The sequence below is a fragment of the Euprymna scolopes genome, chromosome 6 (assembly GCF_053919585.1).
Source record: "Euprymna scolopes isolate OS-2025 chromosome 6, ASM5391958v1, whole genome shotgun sequence".
Lineage (NCBI taxonomy): Eukaryota > Metazoa > Mollusca > Cephalopoda > Sepiida > Sepiolidae > Euprymna > Euprymna scolopes.
This window is the reverse complement of record NC_136487.1, coordinates 139,112,078-139,139,360: the sequence shown is the minus strand read 5'-3', so window position 1 is coordinate 139,139,360 and position 27,283 is coordinate 139,112,078. Positions and strand designations below refer to the sequence as shown.

Sequence of the window (27,283 nt, the reverse complement as noted above, 5' to 3'; positions counted from 1 at the left end):
ATTGTTCACATAACAAGCTTCATAGACAGATTAAATTACGAAAAGTGATATCGATAATGAAAATGATATCACTAGTGAATAAAGCATAATACTTATGAAGTAACTGAATAATTCCACTTCTGTAGTAACAAAAGATTAAACCTAAACTTTTTGCAATATGATTTACTTATTATTTGACTTCTTTTTAATAAATATATTTTATATATATTATATTAGGAATAACATCGACGAAATAGAAATTCAGGTAAAATCTTCTAAAATGATTTAATTTAACTATCTTAACTTATTTAATACTAAAATCTTGCAGCCATATTAGTTGGTTTATTTATGTATACTACAGTTTAAATTCAATGTGCATATGCAGGTTCTATTAATATAAAACAGTCCTGCATCGACCATTATGATCTGTGCCTACATGATACATGCCTATGATTACAATTCAAATTCAAAAATTAGATTTTTCAGATTTTTGAAATTCTAAATGTCTCGTATATTAAATAACCAATAATTTCCCCTCTATGTTTACGTCCTTTCATCGTTTTTCCACTTTTTTTGGTCCATTTGGCGTAAGGGTTAGACTGTTTGCTAATGGGAGGAGAAACCTGTGTTCAATACTTGATCGAGTCGTACCAAAGACTCAAAAGAGTATTTGATGTCACCTTTCTAAACATTTAACATTATAAGGTGACTATCAAGGGTAAGTGGAGGAACCTTGTGAAATTAATTGCACCCTCAATTATACCTCAATCTAGTAATCAATGAAATGAGAGCCCGTGAGTTAACCTTAAATATACCTTACAACTTCATTATTTTATTTTTTACCAGATTTGAACTAATGCAAGAAAACTCTACTAACTTCTATTTTTATCTTTTAATTTTTTTTTTCTGGAAATGCTAAAAAATAATTATCAATCTTCATCTAAAAAATATTCATTTCTTATGTAAAAAAATGGAATGGAGCCAGATTTATTTAAAAAAAAAAAAAGAAATGGAAAAGAAATATACTTGGCGCTATTTGCGTTTAAAATTTCTAACGGCTACATTCGTTGAGAAAGCAAAAAAACAAACATTTTTAACTCTTCACCAATAACATCCAGTGTGAATACACCTGAAGATGATCGGGGGTTATATAGGCCGAAACGTTGTGGAAAAAACAACCAAGATGAAAATAATAGTCCAAATAATACAAAAAGTAATGTTCAAAATTGTTTCGTTCTAATATTTAAAAACCTAAGTATCAAGTTACTTACTACTGTTTACTAATCTAACGTTAATCATTTCAGGATTTGTCTACGATGCGGCGCAGCAGTTTTTCGTGATTTTCTACTTTGATTCTGCGATTGTTTTCGTGGGAGTCATTTTATCATGTGGAATTATCTACGCACAGAAAACAGGGAAATTCGTCGAATAAGGAGCAATAAGGTTTAAATATAATCGCTCTAAATACGCATGCGTTAAATCAAAAAGAGATAATTATTACAAACTTAAAGCATAATAGTATTAATAGCATTAATCTATTTATAGATGTAGGAAAGAAACAAACAATTACTGATTTTGTAAATAAATTAACCTGTTACTAACGAACAATTGTAGAAGAAAATGTTTAAATACAGCAATAAAAATACAACTCTTAAAATTAACCGAACGATTTGGCATAAAGATAAATGTTTGGTAAAGCGTCATTGTGCCCATGTCTTTTTTGTGTTTGTTGTTTTGCTTTGTTTTGGTTTTTTTTTTTTGGGGGGGGGGTTGTTTATTTGCGTATGTTATTTTCTAACTAACCTCTTGAATTTACGTAAGGGTAGGCCATAAATATGTCATTTTTGTTTGGGACATTTAGAAAGAAACCAATATCTTTTCCAATTTAGTTTCAATAACAATGTGACATTTCATAGTTTTATACAGTTTTATAACACATTGTCTGCAAAAAGTAGAAATAGTGAAAGCGTTTTATAAGGAAGTAATTCCATTCACTTTATACCACTCATCTGGTGGAAGGTCATAAATGAGGAGAAGGTAGCATTTGCATTCAAAAAATAGACAAAAAAAAGGACTGGAAGAAAAATTAAAATTCTGTGTTTATGACATTCAAAATTAATTTTGGATCTCGTAGAAAATTTAGTATTGTTATCCTAAATTGCTGATCAGTTCAACACTGCTAATGATATTACCGTTATCTCACGGTCAATTCGGGAACATATTGAGAAGCCAAGGGTAACTAAAACACACCATATAGATCGAAGTTAGCCACGTAACACAATTCAGTTTACAGGTGGATTTTATTGCAACGTGTCCTTTAAAGAAACAAAATTGTCTTAAACATATTATCTCTCAGATAATTTTGATTTAAATTTGCTTGGCTTAGACTGATTAGAGGAATTAATCGTGTTGATATTCCTCTCAAACGACTTTTTTTTACACTTTAAATCTTTTCTTCTACTTCTAATAATGACAAACAATTCACATAAATACGCAAGATTAAAATTAGCAATGGTTTTTCAGAAAAGTTTGGAATTCTACATCAAGTCAAAAGTGATTTTAACGTGAGACCATGTGCTCCTCTGCGACAACAATCGCCGACACCAACGCTGTTTCGGTGGTCTTCTTCTCTTTCATTTTATATTCTGTCATGTCATCATCTCTCACATAAGCAATTGCTAAAGAGCGAGCACAGTTGCTCACAAGTATAAAAAGTACAAAGCAAACGAGAAAACTCACAGAAAACACAAACTCTGACACATTCCGTAGATATCAGATGTGTGACTCCATCGCGGAATGCGACTCTCCAAACATTAACGTCCACGTTTTAGTCGTCTTGAGGCCACGTTCGTCAATCGATTGATAACTTCATCTCCTCATTTATTCTGAATCACAACCTGCTTTCAACTGTCATAATCTGGAACTACAATCAACTTTTACAAACTCAAGACTATCTGCAAACTTCCCGAACCCTCGTAAACAATTGTAAAACCCACTCCCACTCCTAAAATTGCCCGTAAATTACGTCTAAATGTATTGCTTTCTAGAAGATTGTTGCCATGAAACATTTTTGATAATAGTACTGCATTGTAGCATTCGACTTATTTATTCTTGCTACTGAGATTGTAAAGATATTTGACAGTATCGTTCTGTTCTTGTTTCTTCTGTTTAGTGCGATATTATAGAGATCAAATTGATCAATGCAAACTTTTTAGCGTACTGTTGGGCTATTTTTGTTTCTTCACTTTAATGTGGCATTGTAATGTTCGGCATTTTTCGCTTCAGTTATTTGCAAAAATACATATTCTTGTTAGGAAGAGTGTTAAGTTTTGAGACATTGTGTTGAACAAAGATGGCGGCGTAGTTCAGATCAGTAACCAAGATGGCGGCTTAGTTCAGATCAGTAACCAAGATGGCGGTGAAGAATTAAATGCGGTCCGTGAGGTAGCAAACGGCGAACTGATTGAATCCAAAATTCGACAATTTTTATAATAATTTTGCGACGTTTTTATTGGTTGTTTAGCACAACCGTTGGTTATAAAAATTCGTCTCATACCCCCATCACTTCGTCTTATGGGGATCGCTGTTACGGTCTCTTTTGGCTAGGATCGAGGTGTGGTGTCTGTTACCAGTGATCGCTGCGTCGGAGACTTCCAGTTGTTTTTGTTGGCCACTGCAAGGACCAGCCCCTCCTTTGGGGATTGGACCCGCAAGGACTGGTTTCTTTATTTGTTATTTGCTAGATTGTTTTCGTTATTGCCCTCGGGCAACTTATTAACTGTTTTTCTCCTTTTTTTGCAGATAGTCCGGGGTCAAGCTAGTGCTTAAGCAGCCGGCAGTGCCAAGGGAAACCGACGTGCCTTTTTAGGCGAAGGTCCCCTTGGTTTCCGAATCGGCGGGCTCTAGTTGGGCTCAGGACCATCAAAGATGATGGAGCAGGCAGCTGTTCCTACCACCTTGAGTGGACGCCCCAGGTGAAGTGTCTAAAAAGGGTTCGAGTTCCGGTCCGGCGGCTGCCAACCCCAGTTCAAGTTCGGTCATGGCGATGTCGACCTGGGCTGTGAGAGCCTTAATCAACCATGGATAACGCCCTCAACCGTGGTGGCGACGACCAGAGAAGAAGAGCTAGCTGCGTGGGAAAAATTCGTCCAGGGAACCCCAGAAGTTGACGAAGCCTGGAAGGCCTTTCAGAAGAAGCGGAGAAAGCCGATCAAGAAATGGTAGGTCCAGGACGAGGAGTCGCAACCGACTCAAACTCAGTCAGAATCTAGCAGCCCCGGAAGTCGGCAGTTGAAGGTCTGCGAAAGAGCAGATCTTTAGACGTGATCGTGATGGATGGGTGCTCCTCGGAGGCGGGGGTCCCAAAGAATTTGACGCCAACCAGTGCGGTGGAGTGGCCAGCCCTCACATCAAGCGAGTCCTCCCCGATACCACCAAGACAAAGTGTAAGGATGGAGACGCAGCGGCCAGCCGAGACCAGCATGCCAGGGGAATCCAAGAAGACTGGAGGCGCCTGGAGCAGGAAGAAAGGCCCGAAGAAATGCCAGAGTACTATAGTGCCCTCTTTGGGGAGAAATACAAAGAGTATGTCCAGGGTAACACGATGATGGCGTTACCTGGAACCCTGGACGACATCAAAGACAGATCGTTGTCTCTTGCGACCCTGGAGGCAAATGAGAAGGGGCTCATTGGGGTTCCCCTGGAGAAAATGTTAGAAGTACTGGGCGACCTTAAAATCCCGGCCCAGTACTTAGTAAGAAGATATCAAGCGACGTGGGTTCTCCTGTTGCCGTCAAAGGAAGAAGCTGAGAGGTGGGCACAGGGGGGCCTCACGTGGAAAAACATCCGGCTGCATCCCAAATATAAATCAAAGAGGCGAACAGTTGTATTCGTGATGGGAGTCCCATGTTTCATCGGGGAGGACCAACTGGGGGGCCACCCTATCGAATATGGGGAAGTGGAGGGAATGCAACCGGTAAAAGGCCCCCGAAACATACTGACCGGTACATATAAAGTGAGCATGAGGGTTGACCGAAAAAAATTCTATAAGATCCCCGCTCTGCTCACTTGAGAGGGCTGGCAGATGACTATCATCGTGGAAGGCAGGAGACCGCTCTGCTAGCAGTGCTTGAAGCCCGGACACATCTCCCGTTTCTGCCCTCTAAGAAAAGAGCCGGCTCCGCCAAAGCCGGAGAGAAAGGAGAAGCCGGTGGAGGAAAGCAAAAAGACGGGAGCAGAAAACCAGAAAGACGGGGAAATTTGGAGTAAGGTCGTCGCCAAGAAAGGTAGGAAGAAAGAGAAAGAGGCCCCTCCAGCACCAGCAAGAGCGACAACAGCAACGACCAAACGAAAACTGAGAGGAAGCTCCTCCGAATCAGAGGGTGAGGAAACCGGGGAAAAAGAAAAGCCCAAGGAAAAAAGGGAACGGAAGGAGACTCCCAAAGAGGCTCCCCAGGAAGAAATGGATGACGAGAACACTGAGCCTCTAACATCACCCCCCAAGAAGATGCTCAGCCAACCTCTCCCCAATTCAACACTCCGGAGCAACCAGCAGAAGCTCCAGCCAAATAAGCTCCAGCTAAGGAAGTAGCGGAAACAAGGAAAACGGCGTCGGCGGAAAATAAGGAAATAGAAAAGACGCTCCCCAGAATGGAAAAGACCAGGAAGTGTCCTTTCTGGCCGGAGGAGCGTATCTGTGAGGTGGAAATGGCGGGTGACCTCACCGGAACCCAGAGAAAATACCTCAAAGTTCTGGAAGGTCTAAAGGAGGTGGATGGGAGGGAGGTGACCAACCCGAAGAACTTCGCCGACGCCCCACACCTCATAACGTTTGTGAGAACGAATAATAGGGGAGGACGTGCAAAGGCGCTATGGAGGATGTTTGAGGCCGGAAAACCGCGTTCCCGGGCTTCAGGCTGATGGATGGGGAGCACCCATCGTTGACGCAAGTGGCAAAGCGCTGCGAGGGACGGGTCCCTATTTACGTTCACCCCTCCTTCTATAGGGCGATTAAACTGACATCCCCCTTGGACGTCGGGGGTCTGGCCAGAGACGGGCGGCTTACGCCCGACCTGCTCACAGGCAGTCTCGGCCAGACCTTTGACGTACTGACCCCCGAGGATTTCAGACCCTTAGTTGACGAATACAACTAGTTAGGGGAACATGGCCACGGGCTTGAACCTAGCTAGTTTGAATGCAAGGGGCATGAGATGCCGAAGCAAGGCTGCTCGCGTGCTGAAGGATCTCGTGGCCCTTGAGGTAGATGTAGCTGCACTACAGGAGACCCACTTTGTTGTGGCTGGGGACTGCGATGTGCTGGTAAACGATTTTGATGTTTACTCAGCATATGGCAGCCTCCAGAGCCGGGGGTTTCTGTGCTAGTGAGTCGCACTCTGTCTGCGACGGTTACCGTTGTCCATGCGGATGCTCATGGGAGGCTGGTCGTGGTCGATGTTGCCGTTAAAAGTGGCACGTTCCAGATCGTGGCAGTTTATGCGCCCAACATCCACAGCGAGAGGGTTTCCTTTTTTCGGCGAGTGGAGGTCTTTTTCTCTTTGGGTCCGAAGCGAGTAGTCTTAATGGGGGACTGGAATGCCGTCCTGGACCCCAAGATAGATAAGGTCGGGGGGGTTAGAGGGTCGGGGCAGGGTGACAACAACCTGTCTGACCTGATGGCCTCATGCGATCTGGTCGACAGGTTCCGTCTGGATCACCCTGGGAGGGAGATGTGGACGTGGCATGCTAGTTTGGCCGCCTGTTCGAGTACATACTTGGACAGGATGTTAATTAGAAGGGGCGACATGGATTTCCTATCTTGTCCCACGTTCCAACTGGCTAGGTCATTCGGACCACAAAATCGTGTTGGCCCGTTTGAAATTAGGTTATAGGCCTAGGTTAGCTGGCTACTGGAAGTTGAACGTCTCCTTTTGGAGTCGAACGACTTCCGGGAGCAGCTGACATCACTAATTCAGAGGGAGTTAGTGGGGGCGGTTACCGGGAGTAGCTGGTGGGTTAAGCTTAAGGTCACCATTAGGCACTTTTGCGTCCAATACAGCCAAAGCCTCGCGTTAACTAGGGCTCGGACCAAAAGGCACTTAGATGATAGACTGACCCGGGCGGTGGCAGGGGGCATTCCCTAGAACTAGCTGTAGTTAAGGGGGACCTGGATCGCTTGGCTAGCGAGCGATACGCAGGTCAGGTAGTTAGAGCTAGGTTAGATAGAGTCTCCAATGAGACCGTGAACGTTGATGCTGGTGAGCGTAAGGCCGCCCTAAGACGCAGCTCGGATGGGTACATTCAGGAAGTGAAAAGCCTGGAAGGGCGCTCTCTCGTGTCGGCACGGGAGATCTGCAATGGGTTTCGGCAACACTTGGAGGAGCACTTCACCTAACTACCCAGACTTCGCGGCCAGGAGTTTGGCAGCTATTTAGCTGGCTTGCCCCGCCTTACTGCGGACCGAGCAGCTAGATGCGAGGGGATGGTTACGGAGCATGAGGTCATTACTGCATTGAAGCAGGTTGGCCGCAACAAATCTCCGTGGCTCGATGGTTTGCCCTACGAACTGTTCTTGAGGCTGTCGCCCATGTTTTTGCTCCTTCTGACGGGCGTGTTTAACCACTGGTTTGCCTAGGGCTCGATGCCGAGGCAGGTTACCAAATGAGTGATCATGCTTCTGAAGAAGGGGGACCAACATGGAGGGGGGAATCTAGATGACTATAGGCCCATCATTCTGCTTAACGCAGATTTCAAGATTTTGTCCCGCGTTCTTGCGAACTGACTGCAGGTCGTTATCGGTGACTTGATCGAACCGGATCAGAACTACGCTGTGAGGGGTCAATCGATTCAGAACAATTTGCACTTGGTTCGCATAATCATAGAGGGTTTAGAAGACGACACTGAAGCCGCGCTGAGCAATTTAGATCAGTCCAAGGCGTTCGATAGGGTGGACCACGGGTTCCTGAGATGTTGTGGAAACCGCCGGCTTTGGTCCGGACTTCCGCAAGTGGGTTTCCGCCCTGTATCATGATCCCGCGGTAGTGGTGCAAGTAAACAGTAGGTTGTCAGAGTCCTTTGGGGTCTCCCGGTCGGTGCAGCAAGGTTGCCCGCTGTCGCCTCTGTTGTATGTCCTGGCGTTGGAACCCTTCCTTCGCAAATTAAGGGACGAGGCGACGAGACCAGTCCTGTGCGGCATAGCGCTACCTGGCGGCAAATTTGCCAGGGTGTCCGCGTACGCTGATGACGTCACCGTGTTCGCTACAAGGGGTAGCGACGTTAGAGCGGTGATAGAGGCGATCGCTGAGTACGAAGTTGTCACAGGGGCTGTGATCAATCGCAGCAAGTCCGTTGGCCTGCGGTTGGGCGCCTGGAGCGGGGTAAACTCGCTTCCAGGTGCGTTCGGCTGGACTGATGGCCCGGTAAAGATCCTCGGAGTGTGGTTCGGGCCGGACCTCCAGGTGGACAAGAATTGGTCGGAAGTACAGACGAAGGTCGAGTCGTCAGTATGGATTTGGATTCATCGGAGATTGTCCTTGAAGGGTCGCGCGTTGGCATGTGCTACATACGTGTTTCCGTTGATCCTTTACTGCTTATCTATACTTCCTCTGCCTGCAGATCGCTGTAAGGCTTTAGAGCGCCTTCTTTTCAAACTTCTTTGGAAGGGGGGAAACCGGTATGTCCACAGACAGGTCTGTATGCAGAAGCTTAGCGAGGGAGGCTTGGGAATGCCAGACTTGCAAAGTCACAAGCACGCAGAAAGACTGGCGTTCCTGATTCGGACACTGATCGAGGAAACGCACTGGGCACCAGTCGTGGAACGAGCTTTTCCACGGCTCATATCCGCCCCTGCCGCTGAAGGTCGCAGAAGACCGGTGGGGGAACAGTGTTTCCTGACCGAATGCTGCCTTAGGGCATTGCCGGGGTCCAGGGACCTTGCACGGCCTAGGAGGAGGCTATATGAGGAGTTAGTGGTGGGTACCGCAAAAGATCCGCTGGTGGAGCGGCTGCATCTGTCGAGGGGGGGAAGGTCTCTTGTTGTGGAGTTGGGCGCCTGCCAGTAGCTACATTAATAATGCAGAATATTCCATCACATGGAGGCTAGTCCGGGACGTGCTGCCACTCTTCAGCAGACTACCCAGTGATTGTAGGGATAGTGAATATTATTATCCCCCGTGTCCACGCTGCAACGACGAGGAGGAGGAGGAGACGAGGGAACATGCGTTCTTTCTTTGCAGCGGGGTGTGGAGTCTCTGGGAGTATGTCGGAGAGGTAACAGCTCGCATCAACCCTGAGCGGTCGGTGCCACTTGATTTAGCATACGTTGTTGACAATGTGGACCCGCCGTTTACCAGGGAGAAATGGGCGGTGTTTCTGGCAATCCTAGCTGTAGCTAGATTAGTGACGTGGATTTCAAGTCTGGTCATTGTCTATGAGGGGCAATCTGTTTCCGATCAGGATCTGGTCGTTTTTATTTTAAGCATCAACTTAAAATAAAGATCAGATGTGATTGGGAAAGATTGCACCGCATAGACTTTGATAGGAGATGGGTGCACAACACTAGCTTGTGAATCCGACGAGGCGCTAGGTTTGAGCTCGTGTTCCCACCCTAGTGGTATTAGTCCTAAGGTGCTGGGGTTTATTGTCGTTTACTCGGAACCCAGCCCTTATGGTTTAATACAAGGTTTAACGTAACATGGGTAGGAGTAGGATGTAGTTAGGCTGAGTAACCACCAAGAGTGGAAAGCATGTACTTTGTTAGGGCCTAGACTAGGGTAAGTATGTGTGTTGATCCTGTTCCCGTAGCCTCTTTATTTTTTGTTAGTCGGCACTAGGAGAGCTTCCAAAGATGCCCAGTCCACTTGTTTGTTTTGTCCCCGGTCTGTTTTGCCCATTACGCATTCTATCTTGGAAGACGCAATCCATCCCTGTTGACCCCAACCCCAAGTTAGTTTCGCATGCAAAAGTGCTGTCCTTTAGGTCCTCCACACCCCACTAGAGAACGACCTGCTTGCTTTCACCTCTCCCCCCGGGGAGGGGACCGGAAGACAGTGGGCGTTTCATTTGACGACTAGCGGATAGGAAGGAAGGGTCTCCTTACTAATCCGCCCCCATAGGAATTTTGTTTATTTCTTTTCTTTTTCTTTCTTTTTGGGTGTTTTATAGTTTGCCCCCTCCCCATCATCACACCCCCATTATTAAGGAAAAAAAATTGTTTTTGTAAATAGTTTTTTGTTTTATTTTTTTGTAAATATGTTTTTTTCTCTTTAAGTGTAAATGTCGTCTGCCATCCCGTAAGCTGGGGAGCAGTCGGTTTTAAGTAGGTCCTGGTAAGAATGTAGGCGGTTGAGTACAGAATGATAGAAACTCTAGTATAGGTTTTTTTCAATAAAGTACTTGCCTTCCAACGCAAGTCTAGCGTAGTCTATTAGCAAAGTCCCGTTTTCTTCCCCCATTCCCCCTTACTGGCCCTGGTGCCTAAGTTGTTTCGAACTCCAAATGAGGCCTTGGCAGTAGATAATGCCAAGGCCAGGGACAAAATGGCTAAATATCATCACTTCGTCTGATGGGGAAGGTCTCCTAACAGCTTCGGCTGCAGGGAGACAGGGTAGTACTCGTCAAGGATTCGTCACTCATCCCAACAGGTGAGGGGCCGGGAACCGGCCCAGCACCTGTTGGACTGAGGTACGCCGCCTGGGTAATACTTAGGAGGTCCAACCTCCCAGGCCTTGCCACCAGGCTTTCCGGTGGGGCAAGTTTATTGCTTGCTGCCTGAGGCGCCCCGACTGGGGAATGCTGACGGGGTTACTCAAGCAATTTTTAAAATTGCAGGAGTGCCCCTTCTTTAGGGGAGCCTGCAAGATTCCCACTTTCCGGCCTTGTGCCACATAATGCTGATGTGGGCAGCATTTAAATATATACCCCCATCACTTTGTCTGATGGGGAAGGTCTCCTAGCGGCTTCGACTGCAGGGAGACAGGGTAGTACACATCAAGGATTCGTCACTTGACACTCAGCCCACAAGGTGAGGGGCCGGGAACCGGCCCAGCACCTGATGGACTGAGGTATACCGCCTGGGTAATACCTAGGAGGTCTACCCTCCCAGGCCTTGCCAGCGGGCTTTCCGATGGGGCAAGTTTATTGCTTGCTGCCTGAGGCGCCCCGACCGGGGAATGCCGACGGGGTTACTCAGGCAATTTTTAAAATTGCAGGAGTTCCCCTTCTTTAGGGGAGCCTGCGGGGTTCCCACTTTCCGGCCTTGTGCCATATTGCTGATGTGGGCAGCAATTAAATATATACCCCCGTTACAAGTCAAAAACATTTTACACATCCCCCTTTTTTGATATAATGGAAAAATCCTTTCGGATTTAATTTTGGTTTCATTTGAGAAAAGGAAAGAAAAATAAATAAATAAATAAAAATAAATGAACAAAGAAAAATAAACCAATAAAATAACTGTTTTTTTTTCTTTTTTTCTTTTTCTTTTTCTGGTTTTATGGGAATTTGTCTTTATTCTCATCGGTCAAAAAGAATTATTAATATATTGGTATAATGTGTGCAAAAAGAAGCCATTTTTTTATACATATAAAAATAAACACTTCAAAAAAAAGAGACAAAAAAGAACTATTTAACAAATAGGAAGTTTACAAATGGGTTTTAACAAGTGTTTTTTTTTTGTTTTTTTTTTTTTGTAACAAAAACTGGAAACATTATGTTAGGTATTAATTGGTTAATTGGGTTAGTAATTTAGAAATGGTCGCAGTTTAACGTCGTGCCCCGGACAATTTACAATTTTTTGTGTGTGTGTGATTTTAACTGTTCATGCTTCTCCTTTTGGGTTTCTGAAAAGAGATTTATTCATAATTAAATTCCAAAATGTCAGTTATATTACTTTCAGACGTCACATAAGTAAGAGTAATAGATTTTTTCCTTATTTCATCCCTTATAAAATGATATTTGATATCAATATGCTTCGACCTTTGACGAATCATAGAATTATTTGCTAATAAGATACTGCTCTGATTATCACAATGAATTACTATAGGTTTTTTACTTAGATCTGGTTTTAAAATATATTTTAGAAGGGTGTTCAGGAAGAGGATTACAATGAAGGCATTTAAGCCTATCAGTAGGTCCTTCTCTTTTCTCGTCGTTCGTGTAATATCGTAGTATCTACTAGTTTACTTAATTCTTTCTTTAAAAAACATCTTTTTCTATAAATTATTTTTTGCTGTATATTTAGGTTTATAGTTTCTCCTATTTAGTTTCGCATTATTATACTATTTTTGATTTTTTTTCTCAAAAGATGCGTATTTTGCATAGGATTATTATTACAACGAAGGCATTTTGGTCAGTATTGTTTGTCTCTTTATCTTCCTTCTTTATAATGTGGCATTTTAGCATCAGCTATGTTTGAACGCTTCTTATTTATTCTCTTTAGTGTTGTATTGTAGTGTTTATTTTTTCTTCAGAAATCGATAGTGAAAATGATATCATAGGTATGACACTAATTGTCTGCACCCATAATAAAAAAGATACAAGTAAAAACTAGTAACAATGAAATTAATTCATCGCAATTTTTACTCAATATTGGAGAGGAAGAATCAGGGTTCAAATCGCATATAAACATCCTTTATTTTACACTGAATAAAACGAAGGAAATTCGATTTGAATGTCACAAAATAATTAAAAGATAAACAAATTGAGAAATTAACAATAATGTCACAGATATACGAAGAGCAGGTTTTATAAAAAATAAAAAATATAAGGAAAAAACTTAGTACAAATATATATCTTGCTACGGAGGTTGTAACAATGAAAAGATATTTGACAGTATAGTTGTGTTCATTTTGTTTCTTCTGTTTGTAAAGATAAAATTAATTTTCAGATAAGTTTTCTTTTAATTCTTGCGCGGAAGATTGTTGCAATGAAGATACTTCTGATCATATTACTGTGCTATTTTGTTTCTCCTCTTTTGTGTGGAAATATAGTGTACGACTTCTTTATCGCTCCAGTGTGTGTTAAAAAATGTATGTTCTTTTTACAAAGATTGGTATAATGAAGATATTTTTTATCATATTGATCGGCTTTTATGCTTATTCCTCCTTAGTGCTGCATTGTAGTGCGCGATTTGAATTACGCTTCAGTTTTTCTAAACAAATATACGTGTTCTGGCTAAGAAGACCGTCCAGTATATGACAGTATTGTTGAGTTCTTCTTGTTTCTCCCTTTAAATGTTGCACTGTAGTGTCCGATTTGTTTTTTCGTTTCTGTTTATTTTTTTAATGCGTGTTTTTTGCTAGGATGACTGTTATAATGAAACATTTTCACTGCATAGTTGGGCTGTTTTATTTTCTTTCACTTGGTGTGGTATTATTTTGCACTTTAGTTTTTCTTTTAAAAATACGTGTTCTTGCTAGGTAGATTGTTACATGGAATACAATTTTTACTGTATCGTTGGCTTTATTTGGTGTCTCTTTAATGGGACATTGTGGTTGATGGCTAGATTTTCGCTTTGGGTTTTCTTTAAAACTACATATTCTTTCTATGAAGACTGGTATAATGAAGACATTTTAGACAGTATATTTTTCTCTCCTATTTGGTATAACATTGTAGTGCCCGACTTATATTTCGCTTCATTTTCTGTAAAAAAATGCATATTCTTTCTAGAAAGATACGTATTTTGTATAGGATGATTGTTGCAACAAAGGCATTTTGTCCGCATTGTTGGTCTTTTCGTGTTTCTCCTTTTTAGTGTGGAATTTAAGCGTCCACCATGTCTTCGCTTCAGTTATGTTTTTCAAAAGTACATATTCTTGATAAGATTATTGTTACAATGAAAACCAGTTTTACATTATCGTTGAACACTTCTTATTCTCTTTGGTATTGTAGTGCCTGATTGTTTTCCATTCAGATGTTTTTTTAAGTATACTCTAGCGAGGATTATTGTTACAATGAAGACATTTTTATAATATTGTTGGGCTCTTATTATTTTCTCTCATTTTTGTGGTAGTGTATTGTTAGACTTCTTTTTCGCCTCAGATTATTTTTCTTCTTTTTCCTGTAGTTATTGTGCTTCATCATTGAACGATCCAACGCGATATTAATAGAGCATAAAAACATGCAAACCAATAAAAAAAACTATCCAGTTGACAGCGTAATTATAAAGAAATTCCTTTTCTGACAAGAAAGTTGAATATCTGCTTTACATCGTAATGCACTTATATCTCGAAACACCAGAGAATAATTATCAATCTTATTCTCAAAAATATACATTCATCATGTCAAAATAATGGAATGGAGCAGATTTATTTAAAATAAAGAAAAGAAAGAAAGAAAAAGAATATACTTGGCGCTATTTGTGTTTTAAATTTCTAACGGCTATGTGCGTTGGAAAAGCAAAAAATCAAACACTTTTCACTATTCACCAATAACATCCAGTATGAACACACCTGAAGATGATCGGGGGTTACCGAAACGTTGTGGAAAAAACAACCAAGATGAGAATAATAGTCCAAATAATACAAAAAGTAATGTTCACAATTGTTTCGTTCTAATATTTAAAAACCTAAGTATCAAGTCACTACTGTTTACTAATCTAACGTTAACTACTTGCTACTCTTACTACTGTTTACTAATCTAACGTTAATCATTTCTAGATTTGTCTACGATGCGACGTATCAGTTCTGTGTGATTTTCTACTTTGATTCTACGATTGTTTTCCTGGAAGTCGTTTTATCATGTCGAATTATCTACGCACAGAAAACAGGAAAATTCGTCGGAGAAGGTTTAGACATAATCGTTCTAAACACGCATACGCAAACTTAAAGCATAGTAGTATTAATATAGCTCTATTTATAAATGTAAACCAGAAACAACTACTGAATTTGTAAATAAATTAACCTATTACTAACGAACAATTGTAGAAGAAAATGTTTAAATACAGCAATAAAAATAAAAATTAGCCGGACGATTTGACATAAAGATAAATGTTTGGTAATGTGTCATCGTGCTCATTTGCTGCTGTTGTTGTTGTTGTGTGTGTGTTTTTTTTTGTTTTATTTTTTTCGCGTAAGTAATTTTCTACATAACCTCTCCAATTCAGCTAAAGGTAGGCCATAAATAAGTGTTATTTTTGTTTGAGACATTTAGAAAGAAACCAATATTTTTTTCTAATTTAGTTTCCATAACAATGTCAAATTTTATGGTTTTATACAGTTTGTATTGTCTGGAGAATTATATTAGCAAAAGTCAATCGTGAAAGCGTTTTATAAGGAAGTAATTCCATTCACTTTATATAGTGACCGCCAATTAATCGAAAACTGCTTTTTCTGAAGCTGATTGAAATCTATTAGAATTCGTTATTTCTGAACAACTTTTGGTTTTACCAAAAAAATACTGCCATCTTGGATTTTAGGGATGAAAATCCAATCGCGTCTTAATATTTATTTAAGTATTTTCATGAATTTTAATGTAACTAGACAGGCAAATGCATTCTTTTTAAATAATTGAATAAAATTATTATTATTATTATTATAAAATTTATTATTACAAACTCCATTTATGGTGAAATATGTTATTTTTAGCTTTATAATTTTTTCCTTCATAATAATTGATCCATCAAGCTTTAAATGTTTCCTAGTACTTGTTAAAAAGAGAAAAACTGCTTTTTGTCTATTTTTACATCAAACATGAATTTTTACCATTATATCTATCAGTTTTAATATTACTGTTAGTCACTTTTTAAAATCATTTTCCATAAACTAGATCATACTGTATTTATCCTAATTCTTTATTGCATAAATAAAATCGACAAAGACATTTATTAGAATTTGGTGGCTCTTAAAAGGGGCATTTTTGTAACCCTCTGGGGGATGCAACTTGTCGGAATGTCACAACTATCATTTACAGAAATCCATATCTTCATAGTTATAGTTAAAGGGGGATAACAACGGTTACCGTGTCTTGAAAAAACCGTAATACGAAGATACAATTACAAATTATAAGTTTCACACTTTGTTCTTTTTTTATTTGTGCGGGATCGATTCTTTAAAGCATTCTTTATGTACTGGTACATAGAAAGTTTACACATTATAAAATAAATTTTATTTATTTTTAAAGATTTAATAGTATGCCTATTTTAGCGTCTTCGGAAAAAATCATTTTTTTATCCTCATTTGAATGATAATAATTATTGATAACATATTCAATGAATCTCACACTTCAAAACGCAAAAGATAAAAAAATTAAACATTCAAATTTTCGATTTCAATCTTCGATATCGAAGGCACCTTGTGAAATTTTTTCTACACTGGTTCATCTGCCTACCATAAAATGAGTGTGTCTTTAGTGGATCGCTTGGACTAAGAAGTCGAACAAGGGACAAAGGAGGAAGGGGGTATAAAGTCTCCAAGGGCATATTTATACAACGAATATGAAAAAAAAAGTTACACGCGTATAAAGTAAATTTTTTGCTAATTAATCGGTAAAAATTGTATATTGATTAGATAATTGCCTGATCTTTGGTAGATTTTTAAAGACAAACTCTGTTACGAAAATCAAAAACACTCCATTAATTTGGCGGTCCCAAAATTTATACCATGCATTTGGTGGGAGGTCATAAATGAAGAGGAGTTGTAGCATTTGCATTCAGAAAAGGACAAAAAAGAATTGGAAGAAATCAAATTCAAATTTTGTGTTTGTGACATTCAAAATTAATTTTGAATCTCCCAGGAAATTTAATATTGTTATCGTAAATTGCTGATCAGTTCAACACTGCTAAGGATATTACCGTTGTCTCACGGTCAATTCGGGAACATATTGAGAAGCCAAGGGTGACTAAAACACATCATATAGCTCGAAGTTAGCCAAGCAACACAATTCAGTTTACAGGTGGATTTTATTGCAACGTGTCCTTTAAACAGTGGCGGCTCGTGCCTAAGATTAGTGGGGGTGCTGTTATAAAGAAAACACCTATTTTTTTTAATATTGTGTAAAAATAAAACAAACATAAAATTATACATAATTTATACGTATGCACACGTATAAAAATACAATAACTTAAAGGAATCCTAAATAGATGTAAATATTTTACTTATTACATTCATTTGAAAGTAAACTCCATTCTTCTTGTTTTAATTTGTGAGAAAAGATTGATAATTTTCTCCTTAACTTCTGAATGACTGCTGAAGAACTTTTTTATCAATTGAAAGCACTGCAAGTTCATTTAGTCTTTCGCAACCCATGGTGTTCCTTAGAAAAGTTTTTATTCTTTTCAGAGTTGAAAAACAACATTCTATCTCTTATGTAGTCATGGGAATTGTCAAGATAATTTTTATGGGTTTTGTGATTTCACTAAGAACATCGTTTAAATTGTTTTCCAAAATAAATTTCAGGAGATCAATTACTTTGCAATACTCATGGATATCTGACCTACTATAAAATATTTCTAGCTCAGTTTCAAACTTTTCTTTGTCAATCATGGAATATGCTTCAGTTGTCAAGGATATCTCTTCTGTAGGTAGTTTTTTTTTCTTAAAACTAGCAAAGCTTATCTTGTTAAACAATTTAGCAAGTATTAAATGTTTAGTTGAAGAATATCTGTCCGTTATATCAACAGATATATAGTCACACAGTTCTTTAGCTTCGCCCTTGAGTGTTTGTGAAGAATTTTCACAGTATTTGGTGTTTCTTATCTCTAAAATAGCAGTTTTGAAATTTGTTATGTATTCATTGACTTTATATATGCTAATTTTCCGAGAAATAATTTCAACATGAGACATAATTTTATGAAATAGCTCAAACCAAAATATGAAATTTTCATCGTTCAAATATTTCAGAATTCCTGTCGCTTCTGCAGCGGTCTCATCTACATATGATGTTGACTGAATTTCAGTGACAGTTTTTTTATGCTTGAACATTTTCATGAACTCTATGTATGTTAAAGTTCCACCTTGTGGCGGATACACGTAGAATGCTTACATCCAGATGCTTCTTGAAAAATGGACAGACGCTGTGGTGATCTAGAAAAGAAAGTCGGAATAGCCAAAATGTTAGAGATAAATATTCTAGCATTTCGTGTAATGCTTGCTGCATTCCTCATTATTAAATTAAGCTGATGCGCATAACAGTGAGTGAAATGCGCATTACTATAAACTGCTTTTATTTTCGCCTGAGCACCAGCTTTTTTGCCTTTCATGACATTTGCATCATCAAATGTCTGAGCTATCAGTTTTTGGCGATTCCCTTGAAGGATTATATCTAATTGTTGTAGAATACATTTTGATATCCTATCAGCGGTTTGGTTTTCTGGAATAAAGAATCCCCAAATGCGTTCAAGTATTTTTTCATCCAAGACGTACCGTAAAACAATGATCATTTGTGTATGTTCAGACACATTTGTTATTTCATCAGCCATGACAGCTACAAAGGAAGCTTTGCTAATTTCTGCCCTTATTTCATTATGGTATATTTGTAAAAGACAGTCAAGTATGTCATTCTGAATAGTCTTGGAAACACCTTTGAAGACATTACTGGTTTCTAAGTGATTCTTTAAATCTGGATCTAATTAAGATGCAAAATTTAAAAATCCTCTAAATACACTTGGATTTACTGAATCATCTTTTTCATCATGTCCTCGTGAGGGAGTTTCAAAGTTCCCACAAAAGAAAATACAATCTATTATTTTAGATAAAATTTCACGGTTCTTCTTAACATTCATGTTATGATGATTGATTGAAAGTCTGCAGGCCTCACTAAGTTTTGCTTTAATATTTATGGTCCCCAAAATTGATAGGGAAACTACATTGTCAACGTGCTTCTCATGCTTTTCAGTTCTATCTTTCATTTTGCTAATAGTTCTGAAACTATCTTTTGTCCATGTTATATCACCCCCTAACAACAAACAAGGAAAGCAGAACAATGCCTTTTTTAGTTCACAGCCGCAAAGCTAACTTTTCTGTTGGTACCATTAAAGCTACGAATATACACTTTGTTGTTGCTAATGCCTGGCTGAGATATTTGAATATCAGGCGTTGAACGGCTTCTTTTCTTAATTACAACTTTATCATGGAGAGACTGCTGTGAAAACTCAATCTGTTATTTCTTGGGGGTGCAAGGAGACCATCGTTAAATTCTTTTTATATCAATTGTATTGGGAAAGGTAAGTACTAGGTAGTATATTAGTAGAATATCAATTATGGTAGAAGGAATACAATGTTTATGTGATCCTCTTTGCGATTCAACTGAACCGGAAGTTCTAACTGAGTTGAATCATACTTTTATAACTTTTAGGTCACAGATTTTTATTAACGAAAAAAGTTTTACTATTTAACAACGGTTTTATTTATAAAAAGCTTATTGTTAATTAAAAATAGGCGTATAAAAAATAAGCTTGTCATTAAAATTGCTTTTTTTAATACAAATATTTTTAACTTTGCCATTATAAGCCGTCGAAAAAGGGGTAATACGCAAAAGCATTTTAATCAAAAAACACTATTTTAAATTGTATACACTTTACAGAGTAATAAAAAAATATACAAATATATTTCTTTTAAACTTTACAGATTAAATAAAATTTTACCGCAGGCAAACAAACGAAAAACATTGTTTAAATACATTTTATTTACAATTTTTTAATTATTTATTTTTTCATAAAAACAAAATCTTTGCCTGCAAACGATGGTAAAGTTAGGAGATTACCATTTAAAAATGGTTTTATTGGATAACAGTTTTATTTAAAATTTAAAAATGTGTGTTTATAACAAAACTTTGTAAATAAAATACCGAATAAAAAAGTTTACATGTTTGTACTATGAGCAAACAAAAAAAAATTAAAGATACATAATTTTATTTACAAATCTTTTTACAACTTTTTATATAAAAATAAAAACAAACTTTGCTATTTACTAAGCTTATTATAAAAACGGTTTTACATACTCGTCTTGTTATTGCACATTTTAATTAAAAAACTTTGTTCAAAGTGTAAAACTTCTTGCTTTGTCCTCGTTGGATGTAAATAAATGCTAAAGCTTTATATATATATATATATATATATATATATATATATATATATATATATATATATATATATATATATATATATATAATGTGTGCGTATATATATAATGTGTGTGTATACATATGTGTGTATGTATATATATATGTGTGTATATATATATGTGTGTGTATATATATATGCGTGTATATATATGTATATATATGTGTGTGTATATATATGTGCGTGTATATATGTGTGTATATATATGTGTATATATATATATCGTGTGTATATATATGTGTGTGTAGATATGTGTGTGTATATATATGTGTGTGTATATGTGTGTATATATATATATGTGTGTGTGTATATGTGTGTATATATATGTGTGTATATATATGTGTGTGTGTGGGTGTATATATATGTGTGTGTGTGTATATATATATGTGTGTGTGTATATATATGCGTGTGAATATATATGTGTATATATATATGTATATATGTGTGTGTATATATATATGTATATATATATATATAAGGCAAAAACATTTCTAACTAAAATGTATTTTAAAAAATAAACTTTTCTTCGCTTTTCTATAAAAAAATGTAAATATTTTTTATTCTGTAAAGTTAAACTACTACAAAATAAATAAATTTTAAACTACTTAAAAATACAAATAAAATAAGCCATATAGGTAAAATAAAAACTAACATTTGTAACTTCAAGGCTAAAAGCCCGAACACTTAATTAAAAACAAAAGTTTGGCATATTATATATTTTTGTCTGCTTAAATCGCATTTAAAAGTGTGGGATTTTTTTTTTTAAGTTGGAGATTTTATTTACAAGAACACGTTACACTTTTTAATAATAATAAAAAGAAAACATTTGTAAACAAAGCTTCTTAAAAAAAAAAAAAATAAGCGAAAACGCGCAAACACCGCGTTTGGAACTGCGAAAAATACAGTTCCGATTTGACTCATATTAACCGTTCTAGATCGGGCATGCGCACAAGCGAATTTCACTAAGAATGTGTAACTGTGGATTTCGCAGCCCCAAACAAAGTTTTGCTTTCATGCTTATATGAGTATGGGGACAATTATCGACATTAAGTTTCAGGATTATATATATATATATATATATATATATATATATATATATATATATATATATATATAATTAATATGATATATTATCACATACAAAAAAAAATAAACGTATTCTTTTTAACGTGTACTAATGAGTAGAAATGACTTGGGGGTGCTGTTCCACAGCACCAGGCACGAGCCGCCACTGCCTTTAAAGAAACAAAATTGTCTTAAACATATTATCTCTCAGATAATTTTGATTTAAATTTGCTTGGTTTAGACTGATTAGAGGAATTAATCGTGTTGATATTCCTCTCAAACGACTTTTTTTTACACTTTAAATCTTTTCTTCTACTTCTAATAATGACAAACAATTCACATAAATACGCAAGATTAAAATTAGCAATGGTTTTTCAGAAAAGTTTGGAATTCTACATCAAGTCAAAAGTGATTTTAACGTGAGACCATGTGCTCCTCTGCGACAACAATCGCCGACACCAACGCTGTTTCGGTGGTCTTCTTCTCTTTCATTTTATATTCTGTCATGTCATCATCTCTCACATTAGCAATTGCCAAAGAGCGAGCACAGTTGCTCACAAGTATAAAAAAGTACAAAGCAAACGAGAAAACTCCCAGAAAACACAAACTCTGACACATTCTGTAGATATCAGTTGAATTCTGGGTGCATGTGTGACACCATCGGGGAAAGCAGCTCTCCAAACATTAACGTTCACGTTTTAGTCGTCTTGATGCCACGTTCGTCGGATCAATTCATCTCCTCATTTACTCCTCACTTCCTATACTTTGTTTTGCTCATCGACTATTTTCTCTTTTTCTTAGTTTTTTTTTTTTGTTTTTTTGTTTTTTGTTGTTGTTTTTACTTCCTAGCATTATTTTATTTTGGGTGGAGGATATACCTATAGTATCACATTAAAGTAAAGTTTGATGCTAAACCGATTTTGATACCAAAACCTCCCATACTCAATGTGATGTTATGATTACGAGTACATTCTGGTTCCTCGTTACAAGAATATGATTGGCTGGTTAAGCCATAAATACCCAATGGTAAAGCCACCTGGGTCTACGCCAAAAGGCATGCCAAGGCCTCGTGATAAGGGATATTCCAGCTCCGACCATGAACACTCATTAAATAAGACGGTTTATCTAATTATTACTTGAATAGTGTAGCCAAATCCACTCAACTACTTTCAAACGAATATATCACTTTCATGGGACATATCACTATAATATACTTAACAGAATGAATAAGTATCGGTTACCTTTGCTAAAAGATTCTTTCTCAAAATGAAATTATGGAAATTGTTTTACAAAAATTGCATTTGTAGAATGTTTTCCTGTAGTGGAGTTTCATGAGGAATCAAAAGTGCTTCTAACAATCAGTAAAGACAAGTGATGTTGAAAGTCAACCATCTTTCTTTCAGAATCAAACCAGTCACAGCCATGTTTCCAGCAATCAACTGATGCGATGTTAATCAGATTGACAGTGTAAACATGCACTGGGCTGCATGATTTAGTAGTGCATGCGACTGGTAGACGTTGCAGATGATAAATGTCAGACTAAGGAAAAAGAGGGAACACAGAATTAAAATAAAATAAGTGCCTCATTGAATGGGGTTCAGACTGAGAGCAACCCTTTTGAGAAAAAAGTAATGTCTGAGATCATTTGCAGATAAACCTCTTGGAGGTGACACTTCGAACCATTATCTCTAGTAGATATCTTGAATGGTTAGCTTTTGGGTGGTTGAATGGTTACTACTGATAAAGATCAGAGTCTAATATTTCTGGTCAGGCATGAACAGATTCAACGAGATGAAAAAGGAAGGCAGCCTAAGTCGGCCCTCTATGCATGACACATGCAGTTGTTGTTTATTTGAGAACTGGTGATCAGTTGGATCGGTATGCTCTCCGGACAAATTGGGCTTTGGGGTTCTTAGCTAAAGAATTGTGTTGATTTGACTTGATTTGATCTCATTTTGTATGTCTGCTATTCAACATAAGCAAACAGGGACCATGTTAACTTCCAAAGAAAAATAAACCTCTTTTAATTGTTTTTAAACTGAAGTTGTGGTTTTTGATTTGAAGGAGAATTTCTTTGTTGCCGGCACTGACAGAGTCAAACAACAACTTTGAATCGTCATAATAAGTGAGACGATCATGCCTGCGCAAGAATTGCAGCATTCATTGATGTCATCGTTACATCTATTTGATTTTTACATTTGATCGTTACATCATTTGATTTTTACATTTGATCGAATTCAGTTGTATGGATCGCTTGTAAAGCTAAAAATGACAAATTAAATATCTGGGATTCACTTTTGATAAATAAGGTCGACGGCTGTACTCTGAAAATATTTCAGTCATTAAAAATGCAAACACAGCAAATATTAAGAGTTATGGATAAGTAAACTAAAGTGACAATAAAAGATTCAATCATTTCAACATTATCTGTGAAATTAGAAATTAATTCAGTGCTCACTTCAACTGTCAAAGAACTGTTAATTATTTCACAAATGGGCCGCAAGGCTACAACTTCCAACTCCTTACTCAAGATAGTGTTGCACTTCCACCTTATAAAATGGTCTGGGATATGTAAAAGTAAAAACCTTAAACCATTTGTTCAGCGTAAATCATCATTGTCTAAGGTCGATGAATGCATTCTTTTTGGAAAACGCGTAATTGTCCTACCAAAATTGCCAAATTATGGATTTAAACAGTTGTATTTTGAACATCAACACATTAATAGGATGAAAGCATTAGTACGTAGCTATGTTTACTGGCCAAATATGGACAAACAATTAGAATATCTGAGCCATAACCGTACTTCAGTTAGTAGCACAACCTTCAAGAAAAGCAAAACTTTTTCTTGGCCTATTCCGAATTTTGCCGTGGTAAACGTCTTCACATTGACTTTGCAGAACCTATTGATGAAAAACGTTTGCTACTATTATTAGATGCTTTCAGTAAAAGTCTGACATTTTTCAATGAACCGCAATACCTTTGAGGAAACCATTCTGAAATTTCAACATATTTTCAGCTGAAGTGGCATCTCAGAAATCATAGTTTGTAATATTGATATTGCATTATTTTCATTTTCAATTGTTGCAAGTAAAATAACATCAACCTCATGCCACTATTTCATTCTCAATGAAACGGAGAGGTTGAGCGTTTAGTGGATACATTTTAAAGACAGCGCTTTTAAAGGATGCTTCCAATATTTTTTCAATTCCGATACGATTACCGATTTTGTTCAAAATTCCCGATTCTGATACAATTACAAATTCTAATTCTGATTCTTTTAAAATCTCTAAATATCTTGCTATAAAGATTCTATTCATATTAATGTAAAATCCACACTCTATAACAAACACGACAGAAAAACCATGCTCTATAATAGGCACAACAGGAAAACAAATGAACACATATCTAAAGAAATGGCAGAAATACTAAAGGATGACCTCCAATCTGTAGTGGAATGGAGACAAAAATGGATGGTCACATTCAATGCTGCTAAGACTAAACTTGTTTCCTTCAATAACTACAAGAAACCTTCTCTACCACCAATAGCAATGGCTAAAGACTTTTTATCTGAAAGTACATCTTTTAAACTCCTTGGCCTAACGTTCACAGAAAACATGAGTTGGAATAATTACATTGATAGCATTGCCAGGACCGTTGTGAAAAAGGTAGGTTCTCTCTACTGTGCTAGAAAGCTACTAATGCCCGAAAGTATCCTGTACCACTATAAGGCCACCATTCACCCATGTATGGAGTATTGTTGTCATATTTGGGCTGCTGCATCTGCTACTAGCCTCTCACTCCTAGACAAGGTTCAAAAGAGAGTCACCAATCTGATAGGCCCTGAACTGTCATCTAAGCTTCAGCCTCTGTCCCATCGACGAAATGTAGCATCCCTCTGCCTGTTCTACAAGTACTTTAACAGTGAATGCTCTTACGGACTGCAAGCACTTGTACCTCCTCGACGTAAATACCCCCGACAAACCCGACAAGCAGCAAAATCCCATCCCTTCACAGTTGAGAGCCCTAGATGTAAGAGAGCCTTCTACTCCAGTAGTTTCTTCCCCAGAACCACTAGACTTTGGAATTCCCTTCCGGGTTCCTGCTTCCCCAAGTTCAAGTGTAACGTGAACCAACATCTTGCTGCCCAACTCCCCACATAGTACGCCTGTAGCTTATGTCCCTGATAGTAGCCCCCTACATCAAAGTGGCAATGTGCCTTGTTTGGGGTGAAAAATGTAATAAAACAATTTTTTTAAACCATGCAATATGTGCATATATTTTGCAAACATAAAAATATATTTATGAAGGTTGATCTATAGATTTTAGTTTTACTGATAGTTTAAAATCAATAAATATTTATCATTTATCATCAGTACCAGCAATGGAAAATTAAGTTTTAAAAGAAAATTAAAAGAATCATTGTTTTTTGGCATCGGAAATAACCACAATTTTTTGGATTCCATTACTGATTCCAAAACCCCAAAAATATTCCAATTTTTCCAATTCACAATTCCGATTCTGATTAATCGTCTCAACACTACTTTTAAAATTCAAAGACAAGATAACAACATCAGACATCCTTGAGATATCCTTTAGAACTTATAGAGCTATACTAAACGCAAATGCCTGTAATGGTAGTTCAACTGATAAAGTTCTATTGAACCAGAAAATCCGTTCACCAATCGATGTTATTTGTCCAGCTGCACAAACCTCTTACAATAGAAAAATATCAATAGAAAAGCAGCTTAATCGTCATTATAGTGTGATAAATCACACATTCAAAGCAGGACAAAGTGTCTTAACAAATTTATCAGAATAGTAAAGAATAGTGGACACAAGGCTATATCTTGTGCTAAATCGAAAATATTACAGGATGCTGGAAGTAAAAGAGGGAAATTCGTTTTCTGGAAACGTTCTTACTTTGGCAAGTAGCATGGTTTCAAAGTTGCAGCAAAATAATCAAACTATGTTCTAGGAAGAAAAACTTTGTTCATTGAAGTTTTATTTAGTTTTTTGTCACAAAGAGAGAGAAAAGGGAATGTTTTTGTTGTGATTGTATCGAGACGAATTCTTGCAGAAAGACCAGGGATTGGAGCTCAGTCCAACACTTACCATGAATATGACGACACAGTAGAGATAGGCTATCAACATCTCTTCTGCATGAAAGAGACTGTAGTGATGAGAAGAGTTCACGCCACAAGAGTCGATTTTGTAATCTGTTAAGGCATAAAGAAAAAAATACTCCAAACGGCATCTCTCCAGATATGACAATAATATTTTATCTTACAACGTACCTGTCCTTTAAAGTTGAGGATTTGGTCAGAGGAAAGAAATACTTCTTGGAACAGTAGATTTTTTTCCGGTAATTTAGCTACAGATGTTAAGTCTTCCATTTCAGGTATGGGGGTGAACTACTATTACTACTACCAATACTGCATGGTCGTCATCGCTTGTTCCCTGGGTTTGCGAGTTGGATGTTTGGATCGTCGATTTGATCGAATGTCTTCTCTCCACTTGATTCTATCTATTGCCAATGCTTCTGTTAACCTATGATGTTTCAGGTCTTGCTTGATATTATTACTCCACCTCTTCCTAGATCGACCTCTTGGACAGGCTCCAGGGACATCAAATTATGTGTGTTATGGAAAAGATAAAAACATGGCCCATTGAAAAATTCCAGCAACTTTATATAGTGTAACCCATGACCCATTGTTTACCAGGTTTGTAATTTTAACATGTAATTATCTGACTCCATAAAATAAATAAGACAGACATTCAATTTTAAAAGTGAGAAAAAGCATTTTATCTATTGATGGACTGTACGTGGGAAGTATTCGTTTAGTGGTGAGGAGAATGTTCGTGAATGTGTGAGAGAAAGGTTAGCGTGGAGAAAAATCAATTAAAAAAGAATGTTCATTTAGTTTGTACTTATCGGGTTAGGTGTGAATCAGGCAACGGTGAGTAAATGAAGGTGCTCGACCCATAACGTAAGAGCAGAGTTGGCTTCAGTCCACTTTGGTGTCTTCTTTCTTCTGGTTTAGGTGTGAATCAGAAAACAAGTCGTAAATGAAGATGCCCGACCCATAATGTTTTTTTATTATTATTGCATTTTCACCCCAAACAAGGCACATTGCGACTTTGATGTAGGGAGTTACTATCGGAGACCTAAGTTACAGGAGTACTATGTAG

The 27,283-nt window shown here is 37.7% G+C and overlaps 2 protein-coding genes across 16 annotated transcripts in view; one reads left to right on the top strand and one right to left on the bottom strand.

Annotated features, from left to right (window-relative positions):
* Positions 1–1,676, top strand: part of LOC145277993 (monocarboxylate transporter 9-like) — a 58,539-nt gene extending 56,863 nt beyond the window's left edge. For all 5 annotated transcript variants that reach the window (XM_080130143.1, XM_080130144.1, XM_080130145.1 and 2 more), the window contains one exon: positions 1,284–1,676. In XM_080130143.1, the coding sequence (XP_079986269.1) occupies positions 1,284–1,411 (128 nt within the window). In that variant the 3' untranslated portion in view covers positions 1,412–1,676. The remainder of the gene's footprint in view (positions 1–1,283) is intronic.
* LOC145277995 (monocarboxylate transporter 14-like) overlaps positions 1–27,283 on the bottom strand; it is a 238,600-nt gene that overhangs the window by 173,200 nt on the left and 38,117 nt on the right. The gene's annotated exons all lie outside the window — the stretch shown is intronic.